This window comes from Pseudorca crassidens, chromosome 2, assembly GCF_039906515.1.
Source record: "Pseudorca crassidens isolate mPseCra1 chromosome 2, mPseCra1.hap1, whole genome shotgun sequence".
In the NCBI taxonomy this organism is placed as follows: Eukaryota; Metazoa; Chordata; class Mammalia; order Artiodactyla; family Delphinidae; genus Pseudorca; species Pseudorca crassidens.
In genome coordinates this window covers 146,766,646-146,790,671 of record NC_090297.1, presented here as the reverse complement: position 1 = coordinate 146,790,671, position 24,026 = coordinate 146,766,646, and the positions used below count along the sequence as shown (strand labels likewise).

General features: G+C 43.8%; 2 protein-coding genes across 9 annotated transcripts in view; one reads left to right on the top strand and one right to left on the bottom strand.

The window, feature by feature from the left end:
• LAMB3 (laminin subunit beta 3) overlaps nt 1-22,308 on the bottom strand; it is a 67,886-nt gene extending 45,578 nt beyond the window's left edge. For 4 of the 8 annotated variants that reach the window (XM_067729095.1, XM_067729102.1, XM_067729096.1 and 1 more), the window contains exons 1-3: nt 22,170-22,308; nt 5,060-5,287; nt 846-1,034 (exon numbers count right to left, since the gene is read on the bottom strand). The gene's annotated coding sequence lies outside the window, so the exon portion shown is untranslated. Of the gene's footprint in view, nt 1-845; nt 1,035-5,059; nt 5,288-21,695; nt 21,715-21,940; nt 22,071-22,169 lie in introns of those variants that run through there. The other 4 variants (XM_067729100.1, XM_067729097.1, XM_067729098.1 and 1 more) reach the window with 4 other exon arrangements.
• Nucleotides 22,291-22,965, top strand: G0S2 (G0/G1 switch 2). The gene has a single exon (XM_067729103.1). It carries the CDS (start codon nt 22,291-22,293, stop codon nt 22,600-22,602), a length of 312 nt encoding a protein of 103 aa, XP_067585204.1. The 3' UTR covers nt 22,603-22,965.
• Nucleotides 22,966-24,026: the final 1,061 nt, after the last annotated feature.

Genomic DNA, 24,026 nt, shown 5'->3' with positions numbered 1-24,026 from the left:
TTCCAAATATCATCCCTAAAAGGGCCATTCAATTTCCTAATGTTCAAATTGGCATTTGAGGGCTGAGTATGGAGAAATGAGCCTCCTGTGGTTTGAGGGAGAAGCATGGGTGAGTCTGGCTTCTTGCCTGGAATCAACCCCACCTAACAGCTTTGAAGCAGCACCTCCCTGCAATGTGTGTGGCCACATCGGGTCTCTATGGACTTGAACAGCTCTGAAATCCAAGACCTAGCTCCAGCTCTGTTTCTCAATAGAAGCATAAACTTGGGAGAACCCCCCACTGAGCCGCAGTTACATCATTTGTAAATAAAGGTGCTGGATTTTACTGGTTCTCAACCCAAGCTGCCCTCAGAATTACTTGCAGAACTTACAATATCTTAGGCCAGGCCCCAGCCAGAGATTTAATTGGATGGCAGAGGGACAGGGATGTTGAAAATGCTTTTAAACCTCCCCTGAAGCCCCCTCCAGCTTTAAGATGCTCTGCTCTCAGGGGTGGTAGTTTAGGACAGCAGTTAAAAGCCTAGACTTTAGAGTGAGGGAGATGAAGGTGCAAGTCTTGGCTCTGTACTCACCAGCCACATGACTTAGCACAGCCAAAGCTGCTTGCGTTGCTACTACTCCAATGGGAGTAATAACAGTCTACCTCATGGATCCGTGTAAATATCAAAGGGGACAATGCATAGGTAACTCTCAGCCAGGTACCTGGATAGAAACGTGCTCTATAAAATGTCCGTCACCACGTGTGCATCACACACACAGGCGTTGGGGCGTGAGCAGCAGTCTTTGCAGCTGTGCTTAACAGAAAGCAAATACCGTTCCATCCAGATGTCTCACAACTCACTTACCAGGCAGTGGGCCAACCTGGGCTGCCCCCCTCCATCTCCCCCAGGGAGGCCCCAGGTCCCACATTCCAATCAGCTCCTTAGGGCTGCAAATTCCTGAAGAGCAGTGATCTGGACGAGAAGGGAAGAGGGGGCACTCGGCGGGCCAGACGAGCTAAGCTCCTTGAGAGCAGCGTGGTGCTTCCGGCCTACCTAGACAGGGAAAGACAGGATGTGGGGTGTTTACGGAGGACAGAGGGCAGAGGAGCAAGCTGAAGCATGACAGACGTATTGTTTTATGGCCTCCAAGAGTTAACAAAACCAAGAGTCCAACCCCTGATAAAGAGAGGAGTCAAAGCTGGTCTGGACAGCAGTTTGTTACTTACCTCGGGGCAATTGCCCAACAAGTCTGAGGGCTATAGAGAAAAGGCGCTTTCTTTCCCAGGGGCTTCTCCTTACACGGATTAAATTCTGGTCTATGTTCTATCAGACAAGGGTAATGAGACCTTATCTAATCTAATTCCTTCCCTTTAAAACGTCATTCAAAATTGACCCTCTTCTGATCTAAAATACTGATAAAGAGGTTTTAATAGCCTGGGCAAATGTTTACGAGATACGGTTTTCTGGGGGAAAAAAATAAGAAAACAAACGTGCATAAAATCTACTTAACTCTAAAGACAAAATAATACTCGTGTCCATCAACAAATGAATGGATAAAGAAGATGTCATATGTATATACAATGGAATATTACTCAGCCATAAAAAATAATGAAATATTGCCATTTGCAGCAACGTGGATGGACTCGGAGATTATCATACAAAGTGAAGTAAGTCAGACAGAGAAAGACAAATATTATATGATGTCACTCATATGTGGAATCTAAAAAATAGTACAAATGAATTTATTTACCAAACAGAAACAGACTCACAGACATAGAAAACAAACTTATGGTTACCAAAGGGGAAGGAAGGGGGAGTGATAATTTGAGAGTATGGGATTAACAGATGCACACTACTATATATAAAATAGAAAAACAACAAGAATTTACTTAATAGCACAGGGAACTATATTTGATATCTTGTAATAAACTATAGTGGAAAAGAGTCAAAAACAGAATATAAATATATATGTATATATATAGGTATGTATATATATGTATATACACTTTGCTGTACGCCAGAAACTTAACACAATATTGTAAATCAATTATACTTCAATTTAAAGAAAAAGAAAAAATAATAGAGAGAAGACAGGGAGAGAATATCCAAAATGCTACATTTCCCATCTCTTTATATTCCTCTGTGTGCTCTCATCTTCCACAATGAGGATATTTTGCTAGAATAATCAGTACAAATAAAGCAAAAAGTTTCAGGAGGAGGAGAGTGATTTTTGTCCACCTACAAATGATTAATCTTTCTTCTCTTTGCTCCCTCCTTTGTCCTGAACCTGTCCACTAAACCCACAGACTGCCCCAGAGTTCTACAAGTTTTCTACATCATTGTAGATTTTGTAAGGTGTGGTTTCCCCTTCTTAAGAAGTATTGCTTATTGGGGCTGTTAGGTTTATGTCAAGAAAGCACTTAACACAGTTCCTCTGTAAACGTGTAAGAAAGTAAGGCATCACTCTAAACACCACATCTACAATATCTCATTTAAGCATCACAGCAGCCCTTTAAGGTGGCTCTTTGAAAGGACTTATTATTATAACTTTTTTGCAGCCTCAGCGTTATTTGATAACTTGTTCAAGGTTTCCGAGTGTTATTGACTGAATATGGACCCTCAGAAATTCATATGCTGAAACTCTAACACCTAATGTGATGGTCTTAGGAGGTGGGGGCCTTGAGAGGTAATCAGGTTTAGATGAGGTCATGTAGGTAGAACCCTCATAATGGAATTAGTGCCCTTATAAGAAGAGGAAGAGACACCAGGACTCTGTCTCCACCATGTTGAGAACACAGTCAGAAGGCAGTGATCTGCAAGTCAAGAAGCCAGTTCTCACCAGGAACCCAAACTACTGGAAACTTGATCTTGGAATTCTAGCCTTCAGAGCTGTGAAAATGAATGTCTTGTTGCTTAAGCCACCCAACCATGGTATTTTGTTAGAGCAGCCTGAAGTGATGAAGACACAGAACTAGCGTTTTAGTCAAGTTAGGCTAGGTTATGCTGCAGTGATAAACTAACCGCAAAATCTCAGCAGCTTAACACAACTGACAAATGATTATTTGTTGCTTGTATGATGCAGAACAATGGTGAGGGAAGAGGTCCTCTGTTCCACACAGTCACTCAGGGACTTCCGCCATCCTGCATCTGCACCAGCCAGGACACATGGTCTTAGTGGCCTCGGCAGCAAGGTTATAGGGGCACGGAGGAACTCTCCCCAGTTACTCCAGGGTTCACAGTCATGCTGCTTACAACCTACTGGGCAGATCTACTGAGAGGGCTCCTAAGTGACCTTCCTACATGCCCAAAAGAGGAAAATGAAGTAGGACTTTGTGAACACAGAGCATTGTCCACCACAACTAGTATATGGTGAAACCAGAATTCAACAGCAGATCTTTAAGCTTCCAAAATCCATGCTCTTTCCACTACAACATTTGGCCTCCCAAAATTGAGAGAATTTGTTTTTCATTTAAAAAAAATTTCATGATAGGATAATGTGTAGAATATGACTGCTCAAGGATACTCGTAGGAAAAATGCCCATAGTGAATGTTTTAGATTTGCAAAGCCTAAAGCATCCCAAGATTGCCTCATGGAAAACCTTAAACACAGTGAGATCTCTGTAGGTTGTACCCAGATGGTAAATATCTATGAGACATATACACCACTCCAGTCTTTAAGAGAAAAACCACTGGTGGTGAGAGCAAACCTTCAATGAGAAGATTCTGGTATGTTGTAAGGTGACAAACCAGCCTAGCTCACTGGGGCTCTTCTCGCTTTAGCCCTGAAAGTTCCACTTCCCAGGACGCTCTTCAGTCCCAGACAAATACTTGGTCACCTGGTTGTACATCGATACTTTTTCACCCTGACAACTTTTGAAGGTGTCATCTCAAGTGGCTCAGTAAACTTCGAGTGCAGATGCACAGTGATCTGAGAAAGTGAAGTTGGCCGTGAGCCCAAGAAAAACCCGGGTGGAAATAGCACATGAGAATAAAACTCTCTCACAGGAAAGAGCTCAGGAAGCTCCTGTGTGGATATTGGCTCACCTCAGCACAGTAGTCCTCTTCGAGGACTTGGGGGAAGAAAAGAGTATGACTCTGCTCCTACTGCTGCAGCCTGATGTGCAGGAGGCTTTTGCCAGTCAAATCACATCAAGGACTCATACTGAGTTTATAGATACATTAATACCTCTATCTTTTTCAAGTCAAATGCCATTAAAATAGGTCAGTGGCGTCCTGAATTTGTGCTATTCTTGACATGCGTGTACTCACAAATGCACACACACAGGACACACAAGCCTTTGCACTTTTTCCTATTGCGTTTCGTCTTGTAAATTTTGGCTAAGCACTCCATTTACAAAGTTGGATTTGGCAAGTACTTTGACCTATACACTCTCCGTCATCTCTGGGTTAAAGTCCAGAGTCCACAGCCAGGCTCTTGGAGTTCTGCTGAAAAAAAAGCTGTCTTTTTGGCCCTAATTCACACAGCCCCGCTTCGCACAAGTGCTCTGATCCTGCCGTTTCATTCCCTTGACCACACTTAGGCTTCATTCATCTGGCTCTGACTGTCTACACCGCCCTTTCCACCCTTGTGTACTTGGCCAAATGCTAAATCCAAGACTCAGATCAGATTACTGGATAGGTGATAGCTTCTCTGTTATTTTCTGTAAATTCTTCCCGAACTCCATCAGCAGACCTTACCGATACAATTCAAGTAGCAACCAGTTCTGTTCTGTCTTGTAGATCCCTTCCACCTCAAATTTACATACTTACAGCTATTCAACGTTTAGTTATTTTGTGATTTGCTCCCACACCTGGATTGCAAACTCCTTGAGGACAGGGGCAACCCTTGGCCACTCTTTTTATCTGCCAATGAGTGCATCACCCACTGTCTGCACACAGTTAAGTGCTCAATGAACACATATTGATTTATTAGTATGAATCCTTGGGGCAAGGAGAAATCTACCAAAAAGTGTTCAAAGTATATGATGCCATGAGTTGATACTGCACAACCATGAGTTGATACCTATAACTCCCTCTCAAGACAACATAGACAGAAAATCATCCAGGAAAAGAAATACCTTTTTTTCCCTTAAGAATTAGAACCTGAGAAAATTCATGATGAGTTGATCCCCTGATGAGCAGACTTCCAAGGCTGTGCTCCCAGTCGCATCCACAATGGCTGGTACTTGGGGACAGAAAGGCCAGGAATCAAACTGGCTGTACTTCTGGTGTTTGGAACTGAAATACTTCTGGGATCAGTCACGGATCCAGGTCCTCAAGATGTTCAAGCCCCAGCTTTTAGAAGCCTGAGAGGTGAGGAAAGGCGTAAATGTGGGTCCAGGGGAGAGGAGGGCACAAATGGAGAGAGAGTCTCGGGAAGCAAGCATTCCTAAACATGACTCAAGGATTCTTGGTCACTCCCAGATAATCGGGAGATGAGTAGCAAAAGGTCTGTCGGCCCTTGCCTGTCCTTGTGCTGCCAATGAAAATGTGTCCTGCCAGGAGTTTCAGGCCCATCCCAACCCTTGGCCAATGAGGGCCAAGTCTGGTACACTAAGAACTCTGCCCCACAGCCAAATGGGTCTAGGTGTATCTGCTTGTCTAAGTCCATTTATTGGGCATCAGCAGTGTCCCAGGAGCTGGCATGAGCACTCATTTACTTCTCTCTCATTTACACCCCTCTGTGTATCTGGTCTGCTGTTTTTCTGGCCTTTCTGCCTGGGTCTCTGACAGGACCTGTTCTCCCTCCAGTTGTCCTTGAGGCCCGAGCTTAGGTCTGAATCCTCCCAGCGAATCAGCCTGCACGTTGACACCCCTCCACCCACAGCTTCTGCCCGGTCGTCATCCTCAGAGCCTGGGCTTTTCTTCCAGTTTCCCCTCACATCTCAGCAAACCCTTCTGACTTCTGACCAAGAAACTCAAAAATATCCCGAACCATTCATTCACAAAATAAATATTTACTGAGCACCCACTCAATGCCAGGCATCCACTGACCTAGTAGTAAACAAGTCAGACACATACATCCCTGTCCAGAGGGAGACTACTGTCTCATGGAACACAGACATTAAACACATAATTGCCAAATAATTCATTAATTATGCAACCAGAGTGACCTCAAGTTCTTTAGACTTCCAAGTCACTCTTTCCTCTATTATGTGAATAACCCTAATTCTGAGGATTCTAAGGAGATGCTAACAGATAATGCAAATTCATTCCAGTAATTGCTTGTCCTTATACAACCCTAGCTCCCTTTTTACCATTTCTCCATGCTGCCCCGATCTCTCCAGACTATTTTGGCCCCAAACACAAATGTATGATCCTTTCTCCATTCTCCTAAGAACAAAAGACATAACTGCTGAGCTTGAGAAATTTTACTGAAAGTTTGAAGGTGACACAGGGAAATTACAACCTAACAATAAATACTAGCTCTCGCTGTCTCCAGAATCCATCCAGCATCATAGCCTGTTCCTGCTGCCATCTCCCTCCTTAGCTCTAAGCCTTCCCCAGGTTGCTGGAACCAGGGTCCTCCCTCCTGGGGAGCAACCAGTCAGGAGAACTCCCTTTCTGTGAACTCACTTCTCCCATCTCACCCCATGATGATAGCCGTATACAGGGTAACAACCCAAGCTGGCCCATCTACCTTACACTTAATCTACTCACTGCTACTTGTCATACATCAGCCTGCATTCATTCACTCTTTCATTTCAGAAATAATTACTGAACATATATTTTATACCAGGCATTGTGCTAGGTTAGGACAAAAATATACAGCAGCAAACAAAACAGACTAGATAGACCCTGCCTTTATGGAGGAGACAAACAATAAAGAAGTAAACTAGAAACTAACTCTGACAATTACAGCTTTCAATGATTTTTATGAAATATTTTTAAAAACCAGGATGACATGATAGATGGGGGTCTCAGGATGTTGGGAGTACCACTTCAGAAAGGATGGGTAAGAGAATTCTCTCTGAGGAGGTGACCCTTGGGATAAGCCTGAGAGATTTAGGGCTGAACATTACAAGGCAGCCTAAACATGTATTTAAGGCACCAGCAAAGGAGAGGCAACAAAATTTCTTCTGAAAAATTTTATATCTAATATATTTTTAAAGACATTGCAGTAGACACCTTGGGCAGAATTAGAATACTGTATGTCTCCCTTACACATATTTTATTTTATTTTATTTTATTTTATTTATTTATTTATTTTTTGCGGTACGCGGGCCTCTCACTGTTGTGGCCTCTCCCGTTGCGGAGCACAGACTCCGGACATGCAGGCTCAGCAGCCATGGCTCACGGGCCCAGCCACTCCGCGGCATGTGGGATCTTCCCGGACCGGGATACGAACTCGTCTCCCCTGCATTCGCAGGCGGACTCTCAACCACTGCGCCACCAGGGAAACCCTCCCTTACACATATTTTAAAGTTTAATACCGTTTTTATTTTGATTTACTAGGGCAGATTAGAGCATTCAATCTTTTTTTTTTAATTAACTTCTACTGAGTATGGTTGCTTTACAATTCTGTGTTAGCCTCCATTGCACAATAAAATGAATCAGCCATACACATACAGATATCCCCTCCCTTTTGGACTTCCCTCCCATTTAGGTTACCACAGGGCACTAGGTGAGTTCCCTGTGCTATACAGCATGATGCCATCAGTGGGATCCCATCATTTTATACATAGTATCAATAATATATATGTGTCAATCCCAGTCTCCCAAATTCTCCCACCCCACCCCTTTCCCCCTTGGTATCCATACATTTGCTCTCTACGTCTGTGTCTCTATTTCTGCTTTGCAACTAAGATCATCTATACCATTTTTCTAGATTCCACATATATGCGTTATTATATGATATTTGCTTTTTTCTTTCTGACTTACTTCACTCTGTATGACACTCTCTAGGTCCATCCACGTCTCGAAAAATGATCCAATTTCATTCCTTTTTATGGCTGAGTAATATTCCATTGTGTGTGTGTATATATATATATATATATATATATATATATATATATATATACCACATCTTCTTTATCCATTCCTCTGTCAATGGACATTTAGGTTGCTTCCATGTCCTGGCTATTGTAAATAATGCTGCTATGAACATTGGGGTGCATGTGTTTTTTTGAATTATGGTTTTGCCCGGTAATGGGGTTGCTGGGTCATATGGTAGTTCTATTTTTAGTTTTTTAAGGAACCTCCATACTGTTCTCCATAGTGGCTGCTCAATTTACATTCTTACCTAGAGTGCAAGAGGGTTCCCTTTTCTCCACACCCTCTCCAGCATTTATTGTTTGTAGATTTTTTGATGATGGCCATTCTGACCGGTGTGAGGTGGTACGTCATTATAGTTTTGATTTGCATTTCTCTAATAATTAGTGATATTGAGCATCTTTTTATGTGTTTGTTGGCCATCTGTACATCTTCTTTGGAGAAATGTCTATTTAGGTTTTCTGCCCATTTTTGGATTGGGTTGTTTGTTTTTTCTGATATTGAGCTGTATGAGCTGCTTGTATATTTTGGAGTTTAATCCTTTGTCAGTTGCTTCATTTGCAAATATTTTCTCACATTCTGAGGGTTGTCTTTTCGTCTTATGGTCTCCTTTGCTGTGCAAAAGCTTTTAAGTTTAATTAGGTCCCATTTGTTTATTTTTGGTTTTGTTTCCATTACTCTAGGAGGTGGGTCAAAAAAGATGTTGCTGTGGTTTATGTCAAAGAGTGTTCTGCCTATGTTTTCCTCTGAGAGTTTTATAGTGTCTGGTCTTACATTTAGGTCTTTAATCCATTTTGAGTTTATTTTTGTGTATGGTATTAGGGAGTGTTCTAATTTCATTCTTTTACATGTAGCTGTCCAGTTTTCCCAGCATCACTTATTGAAGAGGCTGTCTTTTCTCCATTGTATATTTTTGCCTCCTTTGTCATAGATTAGGTGACCATAGGTATGTGGGTTTATCTCTGGGCTTTCTATTCTGTTCCATTTATCTATATTTCTGTTTTTTGTGCCAGTACCATACTGTCTTGATTACTGTCACTTTGTAGTATAGTCTGAAGTCAAGGAGCCTGATTCTTCCAGCTCTGTTTTTCTTTCTCAAGATTGCTTTGGCTATTTGGGGTCTTTTGTGTCTCCACACAAATTGTAAAAATTTTGTTCTAATTCTGTGCAAAATGCCATTGGTAGTTTGATAGGGATTGCACTGAATCTGTAGATTGCTTTGGGTAGTACAGTCATTTTCACAATATTGATTCTTCCAATCCAAGAACATGGTATATCTCTCCATCTGTTTATGTCATCTTTGATTTCTTTCATCAGTGTTTTATAGTTTTCTGAGTACAGGTCTTTTGCCTCCTTAGATAGGTTTATTCCTAGGTATTTTATTCTTTTTGTTGCAATGGTAAGTGGGATTTTTTCCTTAATTTCTCTTTCTGCCCTTTCTTTATTAATATACAGGAATGCAAGAGATTTCTGTGTATTAATTTTGTATCCTGCAACTTTACCAAATTCATTTATTAGCTCTAGTAGTTTTCTGGTGGCATCTTTAGGATTCTCTATGTATAGTATCATGTCATCTGCAAACAGTGACAGTTTTACTTCTTCTTTTCCAATTTGGATTCCTTTTATTTTTCTTCTCTAATTGCCATGGCTAGGACTTCTAAAACTATGTTGAATAACAGTGCGAGAGTGGACACCCTTGTCTTGTTCCTGATCTTAGAGGAAATGTTTTCAGTTATTCACCACTGAGAATAATGCGTGCTGTGGGTTTGTCATATATGGCCTTTATTATGCTGAGGTAAGTTCCCTCTATGCCCACTTTCTGGAGAGTTTTTATCATAAATGGGTGTTGAATTTTGTCAAAAGCTTTTTCTGCATCTACTGAGATGATCAGATGGTTTTTATTCTTTATTAGTATGGTGTATCACATTGATTGGTTTGCGTATATTGAAGAATCCTTGCATCCCTGGAATAAATCCCACTTGATCATGGTGTATGATCCTTTTAATGTGTTGTTAGATTCTGTTTGCCAGTATTTTGTTGAGGATTTTTGCGTCTATGTTCATCAGTGATATTGGCCTGTAATTTTCTTTTTTTGTGATATGTTTGTCTGGTTTTGGTATCATGGTGATGGTAACCTCGTAGAATGAGTCTGGGAGTGTTCCACCCTCTGTAATTTTTTGGAAGAGTTTGAGAAGGTGTTTGCTTTTCTCTAAATGTTTGATAGAATTCACCTATGAAACCATCTGGTCATGGACTTTTGTTTGTTGGAAGATTTTTAATCACAGTTTCAATTTCATTACTTGTGATTGGTCTGTTCATATTTTCTATTTCTTCTTTGTTCAGTCTTGGAAGGTTGTACTTTTCTAAGAATTTGTCCATTTCATCCAGGTTGCCCATTTTATTGGCATATAGTTGCTTGTAGTAGTCTCTTATGATCTTTTGTATTTCTATGATGTCAGTTGTAACTTCTCTGTTCTAATTTCTAATTTTACTGATTTGAGTCCTCTCCCTTTTTTTCTTGATGAGCCTGGCTAAAGGTTTATCAATCTTGTTTATCTTCTCTAGGAATCAGCTTTTAGTTTTATTGATCTTTGCTATTGTTTTCTTCATTTCTACTTCATTTATTTCTGCTCTGATCTTTATGATTTACAGCATTCAATATTTTCAGGGATTAGAACCTCTGAAGGCTTACTCAAGTCCTAGGAGATACCTGAAAAGGGGGTTCCAGGCAAAGAATGAGCAAGTGCAAAGGTCCTGTGGCAGGAAAGAGCTTAGCTTCTTCTACAGGTAGGAAGAAGGGACAGGAACAGTATGATTGAGGTGGGAGCTGAAATGGGTGGGACATGTGGGCAGGGGCCTGGTCTCAGACAGGGAGTGGTTTTAAACACTGGTTATGTAGGATTCCCTGATTTTTTTTTTTAAATTTCTGATGCCCAGGTCTGACCCCAAGAGAATTAACTGGTCTGAGGTGGGGTTGTGAAACTGGTATTTTTTAAAGTTCCTTGGATGATTCCAACTTGCAGCCAGGATGAAAAACCACTGACATGGGGCCTTATAGACAGTCAGAGAGACAGAAAAGTGAATGGTGAAGAATATGGACCCTAGAATCAGACAATCTAGTTTTGAATCCCATTTCTGCCACTGACTAGCTGTGCGATCCAAAGCACATTACTTAAGCAAAATGGGGACAGTAGTTTACCTACTCTGCAGAGTTATTTGTAGGATTAACAAGCTAATACATACAACGGTCTTAGAAGGCATGTATTAAGGATGCAATGACTTCTAGCTTTGGCTGCTCTATGTGAGCGATAATGGCAGCTTGGCCCAGGTTGGAGGTGCTGGAGGTGAAAAGACAGAGTCAAATTGTATATTTGGAAGTAGAACAAATGGGACTTGCTGAAAATTGGCTGACAAAGATGAGGAAAGAAGGGAATAAAGGATGGTTTCCATGTTTGGGACTTTAGCAATTGAAGTGGTAACATTTTACCAAGATTGGGAAAACTAGGAGAGGAACAAATTTTGAAGAAGAAAATCAGGAATTTCATTTTTATGTATTAACTTAAAGACACTCTATTAGATATCCAAGAAGAGATACCTATTAGACAGCTTAATATGTAATCCTGGAGCTCAGGAGAGAGGAATAAATTTCAGAGTCATTAACATATAGTGCTGTGCTGTCCAATATGCTAGACATTAGCCACACTTATAAGGTTATTTAATTTAAATTTAGATTAATTAAATAAAAGTACACATTCAGTTTATTAGACACTCTAGTCACATTTCAAGTGCTCAACAGCCACAAGAAGCTAGTGGCTACCATCTTGGACAGCGCAGATACAGAACATTTCCATCATTGCAGAAAGTTCTATAGGAAAGTACTGAGTCTCAATCCATGGAACTATAGGAAATCATCTATGAATTGGTTCACAATTCTGGCTACACATTAGAATCAACCCAGGGATTCACAATCAATTCATCTTGGGGAACTCCCAGGCAACAGTAGTTTTTTAAAGTTCCCAGGATGATTCTAAAGTGGAGCCAGAGCTGAGAACCACTGATCTAAGAAAATAATGTTGGTAGGGCTCTAGGGTACCCCAATATTAAGGGCAATGATTCTCAATCTTGGCTGAACATTGGAATCACCTTTAGAGCTTTAAATATTACTAATGCCTGGGTCCTGCTTGGAGAGATTTCTGATTTAATTGGTCTAGAGTGCAGCCTGGTCTTCAGAAACTTTAAAAGCTCCCCAGTTATTCTAATGGACATTCAAGGCTGAGAACCACTGATTGATAGAGGAGAAAGGTGTAATGAAGAAGAGCTTAGAAGAATAAAATAATGCAGTACAATGAAAAACAAGAGAGTGCAGTGTCCCTGAAGCAAAAAGAAAAAAAGTGTTTCTAGAAGGAAGAAATGGTTCTATCTGTTGAATACTAAAATTCAGTTCATTTAATAAGCATCCCATTGGATTTTGTTGGGGTGGTGCTAATGGGAGCCAGATGGGAGTGGGTAAAAGAATGAATGGTTGATGAAGAAATAAATACAGTGATTGTAGACAACTGTTAATACACAGTTTCAGTTATGAAGAGGAGCAAATAATGCTGGCAGCAGCGGGATAGTGATTTGGGGTCATGGACTAGGTTTTTTAAGACACAGATATTAGAGTATGTTTGTATGCTGAGGGATACCATAATAAAGGAGAAAATGATTATTCAGGAAAGAGGAAGGATCTGGCAGGAAGTTGACTTCCTATCCAAAATCCCTACCCTCCTTCCTCCTTGCTTAAAGATCCCCAGTGTTTCTCAAGTCTTCAGGGCTGTTGTCCTTTCCCCAGTTCAAAGATTAGCCTTAGCCAGTGGTTCTCAAACTTTAGCAAGTGTCAGAATGACCTACAGCACTTTTAAAAACACAACTAGTCCTGCATCCAGAATTTCTGATTCAGTAGGCTTGGAGTAGGGCTCAAGAATTTGCTTTTCTCACAAGTTCTCAGGTAATGTTACTGCTCTGGTCCCAGGAAGAATCTTTGAGAACCACTGGTCCAAGTTCATGAAGGTTATCCTTTCCTTCATAAGTAGTCTTAGGGATGGGAATTTAATGCACTTCTGGCCAATGAAAGGAAGTCTCTAGGAAGATTCTAAGAAAGGTTTCTTTGCTGATAAAAGAAAAAAAGAAAAACAGTCTCTCTCCTTTCACCAGATGTTATCATATTGAATGCAATGCCTAGAACAGTGGCAGCTATCTTAGAAACATCATGTGAGCCAGACTGTGGCAATCTCCACAAGATGCTGAAGATATCAGACTAGAAAGATGGAAAGAACCAGGTTTGTTTGCTTTTTAATAATGTTACACTACTGAATTAATCCTGGAAACCCTGTCTTGTGAAATAATATACTTGTCTTATTGTTAAATCATTTTGAATTAGATTCTTACTTGCAACCCAAAGCAACCTAAGTTTTGTGTACGTTCCCAAGACCTTAAATAGAGGAGTCAGGATGAGATTTAGGGGCACCTCTATATAGAAAGAATGGAGGATGCTTCCTCCCTGGTAACGTGACAGAAGGTAGAGAGTGTGGGTACTGATGCAGATAGATTTGGTGGTTGAAAAATGAAGTAGCTCCCGGCTGATTCCTTCTATCTTACCAGGGCAGGAGGTATCAGGGAAGAAGAGGATACAGCCTGTTTAAGAGGTGGGGAGAAAGTGTAGAAAAGTCTTTTTAGAGAATAATAAAAATAACTGACTGGGAAAACATAAGTTATAGCTAACTGTTCATTTGAGATTTGTGATCTTAAATTTATAGAAAATAAGCAGGCAGCCTAGTTTGACAAATTTCTCCAATTTCTTGGGTGTAGATTGATATAGAGCAGACAGCTGACTCTACCACAGTTAAGTCTTTCTGGGTAAACATGAAAGAAACAGAGAAGGACAAGGAAGGACAAGGTGTCTTCAAAGAAGTGCTTATGAGGATGGACCACAGAATCAAAGCCAGATTCTCCTCATCCCGGGGAGTCTTCCCCAATCCTCATCAAGTTTTGATTGGGTTTTCTCCTGGCATCCCAGCAGGAGCTCCAAGCATACTGCTTGTATTAGTTGTCTATTATTGCATAGCAAATTACCACAAACTTAGTAGCTTAAAACAATATTCAATTATAGGCTTTCACTTCTGTAAGTCAGAAGTCTGGGCACAGCAGCTCAGGGTCTCCCAAGGCTAATATCCAGGGGGCTACAATCTCATCTGGAGCTCAGGGTCTTCTTTCAAGTTGACGTAGTTGCAGGATAATTTAGTTCCTCATGGTTGTAGGACAGACAACCCATTTTCTCACTGGTTGTTAGCTGGGAGCCACTCTGGGAGGCCACCCACATTTCTTGCCACATTGCCTCCTCCATCTTCAAAGTTAACAAGGGAGATTCTCCCTCACTTTGAATCCCTCTCACACTTTGAATTTCTTCTTCAAGAACAGCCCAATTCCTTTTAAGGGCTCACATGATAGATCAGGTCCACCTGGATAATCTCCCTTTCTTAAAATTAGCTGTGCCATGTAACATAACCGAATCATGGGAGTGACTATCCAATCATATTCACAGGTCCTGGGGATTTTACAGGGCTTGTTCACCAGGGGCAGGAATCTTTGGGCCATCTTAGAATTCTGCCTACCACACTAGAAAAGAGTCCTTTTAAATGGGGGAGAATAGACAAACCTGACAGAAGAATCCCAAATAATGTAGATACTCTCCCCTCCAGGAGATGGAACATAACTCTCTGCCCCCGAAATGTGAGCCATACACAGTGACTTCCTTTTAAGGAGTACACTGGAGAAACCTGACAATCACTACCTGAGCCTGAAGGTCAACGTCAACAGTGATAAGTCACATTGATGTCATGTACCCTTGATATGCTGTGATGGGAATGTCATCTTACCTTTGTGATCTTCCTCCCCCAAACCCGTAACCCCAGTCTAGCCATGAGAAAAACATCAGACAAACCCAAATTGAAGGACATTCTACAAAATACCTGCCCAGTACTCTCAACACTGTCAAGGTCAGTGGAAACAAGGAAAGTTTGAGGAACTGTCGCGGTTTAGAGGAGCCTGAAGACATATAATGACTAAATGTATTGTGATATTCTCATGGGACCCTGGAACAGAAAAATGAAATTAGGCAAAAACTAAGGAAATGTGAATAAAGTATTGGCTTTACTAAAAAAAAAAAAAGAAAAAAGAAAGAAAAAATGAAGGGAGGAAGAAGGAAGGAAGGAAGGAAGGAAGAGAAAGAAAGATAGAAAGAAAGAAAGAAAGAAGAAAGAAAGGAAAGAAAAGAGTACTTTATCACAAGAGGGCTTCTGACCTAGATTCTGGATATGAAGGGAGAAAATCAGATTTTGTGATACATACCCCTAGAACTGAACTACTCTGGAAGCTGATTTAGGAAATAAGACCTATTGCTCTGCTTCACTACCAGCCTTATGCAAGCATCAAAGTTTCCTCAATCTCCAGACTTTCAACCTTTCCCTCTTCTCTCTGTCCCTTCATGGGTGATCTCTCCCATTCCAAAGATCTCATCCATCCCCAACTCACTGAAACCTCTCAAATCTTCAACTCCAGACCTACCCTCTCTCCAGAGCTCCAGATTCATGGTTTACATACAACTCTCTGCTGACCATCATTGCCTGTATGTCCCATAAACAGCCCAAACTTAATACATTCAAAATGGAACTCATTCTCTTCCTCACCAAATGTTTTTCCTCTTCTCTTCTCCAAGCCTGGGAGTTACCTCCAACTCCTCTCTCTTCCACAGTCTGCCAGTTTCACCTATAATTTATCACTCAGATCTTTCCCTCTGTCCCCACTGCCTCTGTCTTGGTCCACTCCCTCACCGCTTCCTGCCTGAATTATTCTAACAATACCCCACTTGCTGCCTCTAGCTTGCTCCATTCTCATGTATTCTTCACTCTACCATAGTTATCTACTTAAAATGGTAACCTTGTTGAACTCTTTTGCTGCCTAAAATTCATCAGTGTTTCCCATTGCCTACAGGATAAACAATTCAATATAAGACAAATTGATAGTTAGGATTAAACACCTGCCTCTTGCATACTATTTCCTGCCATTTCCCCAAACCCATCCTTTATGCTCTAACACCAATCTTGCCTAACTTCTCTTGGACCATGCAGTGTACTCTCATGCATCCTCCCCTTTTCATGTGAAGTCCTCTCTCATTCCTGAATCCTCAACCCTGAACCCCTCCTTTCCCTCCCAGAATCAGTGAACACTATTCATCCTTTAATACGCTAAGCTGCTCAGACATCCACTCTTAGGCCTTCTTTGACCACCTCCTCCCCAAACTGAATCAATACACTTCTCATTCTATTTGTTTACCTGGTATATAGTTCTATGATTGTGCTTACCCTAGTATTCAATATATTGTCATAACTTATTTAATGTTTGTGTCCTCTATTTGACTATGAGCTACTTGAGGGCAAGGAGAACTTTGTATTCTGCTTTTTTTATAGCTATACATGACATAGTATCAGACACACAGCTGGCTTCAACAAAGGCTCTGGACCTTATTGCTGCCTACACCACCTAGGGAATGCAAATGTCTTGGGCTAGGATAAAGGACCACGGGAATTGCTGACGTGGAGCAGAAAGCAAAGACAACTGAAGCATAATCAAATAATAACTGAACCAACTGCTTCATTGGTGCCAGACCACTAAGCCCTTCATAGTGCCCTAGCTCAGTATTCACCACACCCCTTAGTTGGTGTTAGCATCATCCTCACTTTACAGATGAGGAAATGGAGGCTAGAGAAGTTAAGTCACTCGTCCAAGGTCAGACCCCGGCAAGAGGAACCAGGACTTGAAGGAACCCAAGTGTGTCTGACTCCAGAGCCCCATACTCTTAAGTCCAGCTAGCACTTGAGCTTGAAGGAAGTTCCTTGCACTGATTCAAACCTGTGAAGGACAGTACTGGGCTTGTGCTATGTGGGCAGCAGGGTGCCACTGCTCCCAGCCCATGCTGCCTGCTCCAGCAGCTAGTGTCTCTGCTTGGCCAGAAGCTGTGAGGGACAAAAGCAAAATGTCTGTGAAGGGTCTATCCCTTGGTATTGATTTGTCAAGGCCCTGGGGTCCCGGGGGCAGGTAGGAGGGATTCCAAAGGGTAAGCCAGTCACTGCAATGTCAGACACGAAGTTGGGAATGGAAGTAAAAGGTGAGGGAGCCAGAGTGGAGAGGATCGAGCCAAGTTGCCAGGTCTTGGGCAATTTCAAGCCCAAGGCTCTGAGCCAAGGACAAGCCACTGTGCCTAAAATAACCTCCCAAGAGAGTCTTAACTGACCATTTTGTAATCATTATCCCAGTTCTGACTTTTAGGTCAATGTCATTCGCATTGACTGGACCCCTATTTTACGTTAGCACCGTGAAAGGTACAAAGACCTGGTCTTCTGCAGAGACAGGGCAAGCGCACAGGACGCAATGAGAGCGCTGTATAAAACAATACATAATGCAGTGCCAACCTGTGCGGTCCCAGCCACAAAGCCAGCTGGAATTCGCAGAAAGGGAAGAGCAGAGTGTGCTGGCACAGGCAGTGGGGGCTTCTTGGAGCACAGGACCTGAAAGGAGGAAGACAGAGTAGAAGAGAAGAGCTTTTCGGGTAGGAGGAAGAGGGGGAGCAAAGGTGAGGCGGCAGCAATGAGAAGGAATTGTTTCTTGGGCTGTATGAAACCCATCTGTGGAACAAAGGATTCTTGTTGGAGAAGAATAGTATCTGAAGTTAGATGAGTAGGGAAGATCAGATGATAGAGGTCTCGGATCCAAGAATATTGATCAAGTAAATTTAACGTGCAGAATCCAAAAATTCGTCACGTGGGCAATGAGAAATCATCCGGGCTTTGAAAAAGGCAATTAAGAATAAAAATTTAGGGCTTCCCTGGTGGCGCAGTGGTTGAGAGTCCGCCTGCCGATGCAGGGGACACGGGTTCGTACCCCGGTCCAGGAAGATTCCACATGCCGCGGAGCGGCTGGGCCCGTGAGACATGGCCGCTGAGCCTGCGCGTCCGGAGCCTGTGCTCCGCAATCGGAGAGGCCACAACAGTGAGAGGCCCGCATACCACAAAAAAAAAAAAAAGAATAAAAATTTAATTTTAGGGAGATTTATTTGGTGGTAGTGTTTGAGATGGATTAGAGATGAAAGGACTAAAGGCAAAAACAAAAAAAAACTGTCAAAAAAAAACAAAAACAAATAAACCCTGAATGCTTCTTGAGTATCCACTGAAAGTCTGACTGCATGCAAACTTAATAAACATAGTCTATCCCCTGCCAGTCCAATGGGGAAGACATTCATTAATCCCATAGTTACCTATTAAGGACCTGCTATGTGCCAAGGATTATACTGGGTCCTGGGGACACAGTGAAGAATAAAACAAAACTCTGGCCCTCATAAAGGTTAGCTTCACGTGGGTGTGGAAGACAACACAAAAGCAAACCAATAATTACATCAATGTAAAGCCAGGTACGAAGTGCTAGGAAGGAAAATAAAGCAGGGCATTGGGCAGGGAATGGTGTGATAAACAGGTCAGGGAAGACCTCTAAAAGAAAATGTCACAATATTTCAAACCCAGAGAACAGGCAAAATGGAGATGCCACCGCTAGAAATAAGAATATTGAGAAGGTGACTCAGTTTGGAAGAGTACAGAGAAAGTGGGGAGTCTTGTTTCAAGTGCGGCAGGCTTGTGTTAAAAGCAGGATATCCACACAGAAATGTCAGGACACTAGAACTCTAATGTACAAGATCAGAGGAAGATAAATTAGGTTAGCCATGTAGATTTTAAAATCATCCATTGATATTTCAGAGATAAGAACCTTCTCTCCAAAACTAATTTACATGAAATGAAAGTAACTCAAGGACTGAAAAAACTGGAGTATAAGATACACAAATAGTTTTATCATATCTCCTGTGATGATCCCCATGCTCTAGCCTCCTGGAACCTCAGGAATTGGGCAGTGACTTTGACAGGCAGCAAGCTAGTAACAAAATAATACTACTATAATTGAGGCTCACACACAACCAACCATCCAAAAGACGTCTGTCCCCTGTTCCTTCAAACCCCTAAGCACGGTTGTTGGGATAGCTCTATCCCTCTTCTGAACTGACTCCTCGGACCATACGTTGCCCCTTTGTGATTGCTTCTTCTGCTGATACTTCTGAATGTTTTAATGTTTGGGAGAAAGGGATTTGGCAAGCAAAATAAACAAATATTAAACTCACCAATCCTGCTTTCCGAGAAATGGCAGGAATTAACGTTGGGATAGACTCATGGGCTCCAGTTTGCCCGGAACAGTTCCAGTTTCGGCACTGTAAGTCCCGTATCTTGGAGAAACCCCTCAGCCCTAGGCGAACTGGGATGGTTGGTCACCCTACAACTGGTATGACCTTGACCGCTATACCCTATGTCTGACATGCATGATGCAACACAAGGCTTTACATCTCTAAAGAGACAACAGCGCAGTCAAATCACGTGCTTAGTTTCCCAAGCCCTCGCCAAACTGCTACCCTAGGAACTGGGTACTCTTTCCTACCCAGACAGAGGAGCTGTGTCAGAAATTTCTAGGCATGTGGTGAACCTGGATTCCTCAGCCTTCTATTCCCACCATCTCACACTCAGCTCCAGCTACCACCTAAACAAGGAACACCAAATCCACCAGTGACCCCAGTCCATGGCACTGGCCACCCTCTCCGCCCAGCCCTGGCCAGCAAGCTGGTAGGGCCTGGGGCGGTGGACAAAGTTGGATTATCAGAGAGGGACAGAGGAGAACCCATCTGAGATGGTGACGTGCTGTACCGCAGCAAATCACAAGAAAGGGGAACCCCATACACATTACAGTCTGCTGACGTCGGGAGGCGTGCAGTTTGCGTCTTTGAGTTACAGAAATACTAGAAATGCTCACTGAACAGTCCATTTCGGAGTTTTGGGTCCAAAGCTCCAAAGGGCTGACTCACCGTCAGAGCAGAAATCACGTGAAAGCCCTGGTATTAAGGTGTACAGCATACGCTCATTCAGAAGCCGTAGTATTTGAAACTCATACAGATCTTGGGTAATTAGGTAATTAGAAGCCGATTATTAGAGGCTTCTCCAAAATTATAAGGAAGGTTCAAAGAAAATGCCAAGACTGATATTCATCCCCCCTTGTTACAGAATTTTCCTGCATCACGAGGTGAAAAGAATAAATAAGCAGGGGACACAGGCCTCCAGGAATCATCCCTCTTTGGCCCTTTGTCACCTTGACTGCTTGTGTACATATTAAAATGTAGAATTTCAAATAAGCTCTTTACGTATCCTTGCCCAATCTGCACACACAAATCCTACTAACCGAACTACTAATAGCCAAGGTGAAGGGTAGACGTAACTGTTGCCTTTTTAAAATGAATTGTCTAGGAAATTGCCTCAGACCCCAAAGAAAGATTACTGTTAAAATTTCCAAGGACCCAATACGTGAGCCCTGCAACAGCCGTTTCCTGGTCCCTCCCCGCAAGGCTCAGCCTGACTGACTTTGCTGTTGCAAGATTGCATCACTGACTTTTGCAATTTTCTGGCCAGTCCAATTTCCCCCTCCTCTCTTTGCCCTCTCCCTTTCTCTGCTTGAAGCGCTTTTAGCCCAAGGTCTCTCCTTTCCCCTACTTGCTAACTAACTCTTGTGTATGGATAACCAAAGCTAAACCAGAACACCCGCCGCAAAGATGAGGAAGTTTAATCCTAGTTGAAATCAACCCTACCCTCCTCATGCTTCCTAGAGTACTCTCTACTCTTCAGCTTCTTACCCAAGCTGCCTATTCTCACTCTTCTGTCCCTAAACTGTTTCTATGCTAAGTGGAGCTGGTACGGTGGCGTTGCCCCCCCAGATCCAGGGAAGTGGCATATAATTATTGAGGAAAGTAATGAAATATTTGCAGTTCAGACCAGCAGACAAACTTTTACCAACGGCCCCCCCTTCCATGTTCACCTCTCCCTAGCCCCCAACTTCACTTCTCAAGTGGGAGTGGGGACAATTTGAATTTAACGGCAGTTCCCTGATACACAAAAGTACAGATACAAACACCTACAGGCACAGAGACTGACATCACACACACACACACACACACACACACACACACACACACTCGCCCCATCTGTGTATAAAGGGCGCCCTCAATGAATAGTTATCTATCAAGTGACCCTAGCGATGCAAGCACCTATGAATAAAACCAGTCAGACCAGAAATAAACAGTATAAGCACAAAGTGCATTATGCAGAGCCTGGAGACCCGTTCTGATCATTACCCGGATCCCTCCCCCTTGCCTTCTACCTCGGATCCCTACACATGTGGGAAGACGACAAACCTCCTGAATAAAAACTAATTTTTCAGTTAGGTAGAACCCCAGGTGTCCTTATAAGGGGTCCTTCCAGGCTGCCCCGGACGAGGGAAGCACCCACCCACACGATTAGGAAAGAGGTCAGGGGCTTCCCTGGTGGCGCAGTGGTTGAGAGTCCGCCTGCCGATGCAGGGGACACGGATTCCTGCCCCGGTGCGGGAAGATCCCACATGCCGCAGAGCGGCTGGGCGCGTGAGCCATGGCCGCTGAGCCTGCGCGTCCGGAGCCTGTGCTCCGCAACGGGAGAGGCCACAACAGTGAGAGGCCAGCGTACCAAAAAAAAAAGAAAAAGAAAGAAAGAGGTCAGAAATGGACGTGGATACCTCCCTGGGCTCTGGGTCCTCACCCTTGTACATCCAGGCCCGCCCTCCCCCGCACCCCGGGCTCACACAGCCGGCGCGACGTGCACATCTCGTGGCTGACTCCCCCAGGGTCCTTGCCCCGCTCCTCCCCCACCCTCTTCTTCCCGCCCCCTCCACTCTCTGGCCGGTGCAGCACTGGCACCAGCCCAAAGAGCCCAGGAGGCGGGGCTCGGAGAAAAACATATAAGTGGCCCCGGGGCGCTGACCAGGTGTCAGTTGCGGAATCTCCATCCGGAAGACCCGCGGCTACCGAGGAAGGGGAGAAGGAGGCGGAGGAGGAGGAGGAGAACGCAGAGCCGCGGGACCCACGCACACCGTGACCGCCCACCCGGCTTGCGCTGCCTGCTGCTCGCTCGACGCCCCTAGGTGAGTCCGGCGGGGAAGAGCGCGGCGGGGCGCGGGGTCCCGGGTGGGCTCCCCTCTCTGCAGGCCTACCCCGAGAGAGCCGAGTGAGGGCTGCTCGGGAGGATGCATCCGTCTTTCGGTGGCTTAAAAGCCCCCTTTTCTGCTCCGCTTCTCTCGCAGATCACTCCCACCCCGAGAGCCCGGAGCCGAGATGGAAACTGTCCAGGAGCTGATTCCTCTGGCCAAGGAGCTGATGGCGCAGAAGCCCAGACGGAGTCTAGTGAGGCTGTATGTGCTGGGCGGCGTGCTGGCTCTCTTCGGCGCCGTGCTCGGCCTGATGGAGACCTTGTGCAGCCCCTTCACGGCCGCCGAGCGGGAGCGGGAGCGGGAGGCAGCGGTGGCCGAGCTGCAGGCCGCCCGGGAGCGAAAGGCCCTCCGGGCGCGGGCCCTGCTGGAGAAAAGCAAGCAGCTGGAGGCTGTCCAGGGCTGCCGGGCCCCGACCAACCGGCTGTACGCCTCGTAGGAACCTTGGGGGCCGGCGGAGGGAGGGGGAGAGAGACACACAGGGAGAGGAGAGTGAGGCAGAGCGCGAGGGTCGGGCTCGAGTGGGCGTCTCGTGCTGTTTGGACTGACGAGAAGCTACTGATTTTAGAACTGAACTACCACGTGGATCCACCAAAAGGCGTTTGGGATTGAGTTTTGCTGCTGTGCAGCACTGCAGAAAGATGACATGTCCAAAACCTTCCAGCTATCTGACTGCATCCAGCATTTTGCACTAGGGTGAACGGAGGAGAAATGCTTTTTATATTATTATTGTTGTTATTGTTATTATTATTACAGTGACCACCATTTTGCATTTTGAAATAAAAAACGTTTTGTAATTATATCTCAGCATCTGATTCCTGAGGGGCACGGTTTTCTGGGGTGGGCAGCAGGGAGGGCGGGCATTTTGGCGGAGGGGGTCTTCTTAACGTGAGCCCAGTGGAGAGAGCAGTTTCCTGAAGGTCAGGCAACACTTGCTTCAGGGCTCTGGACTCATATTGATTTTACATGCTTATAAGTCTGTTAAGGATTCGTTTTTGCTTTGTGTTAGGAGTGGCAAGAGAGAAACTTTTCTAAGTCCCACCAGACTCAGCATTTTAAGATCAGAAGATAAATCAGCTTCTGAGCTAGAGTAAGTGAATGAGAGATACTGATTAATTCTAGGGCGCAAAGCCTATTTGCCATCTCAGACCTGTGCACCAGAGGGTCTCGTGGTTGATACCTCTTTCTTCCTAACTGTATTTTAGTGGAGGGGGGTGGGGACAGTGAGGGGGAAGGAGGGGTGGAGGGAGGGAGGGAGGGAGGGAGAAAACTAGCTAGCTGGTAGGAAAAGAGGGAAGGCAATCTCCCAAGAACATTTAATTGGATGTCTAGCTCTACCAAGCCCTTCTCCTCCCAAACTGAATCACAGTAAGAAGTTCTAGGTTAGGAGGGGAAAAGACCGGTTGTCACAGTCCTGAGTCATCTTCCTCCAGGGACAGAACTTGCTCTGTGGTAATAGCTAGTCCAGTGGCTCTATGGGGCTCAGCATAGGGAATTTTAAACAACGGCTCTTAAAGAAGTAGTTAGGGGCATAGGCCTGAGGCCACTCCCCTAGGAATTTTAATATGTCTCCTGCCCTAACCGGGTACAGACATTTCCCTCTCTCCATCCATGGCTATGCATTTTTGCCAAACATAGCAAGGCTTGTGCCATCGCCTCTGACCAGACTCGCTCTCCACCACCACCCTCTTCCCTCACACACGCCCTTCCATTTTATTTCTGCCAACTCAAATCCTACCCAGTGTTCCTGACCCTGATCTAGTGCCATCTATGTCTGATATCTATCCTTATCACTCCAGACAAGAGAGCCGTCGGAATGGGGTGAGATTAATCAAGGGAAAAGACACGTATTTAAAGGAAAAG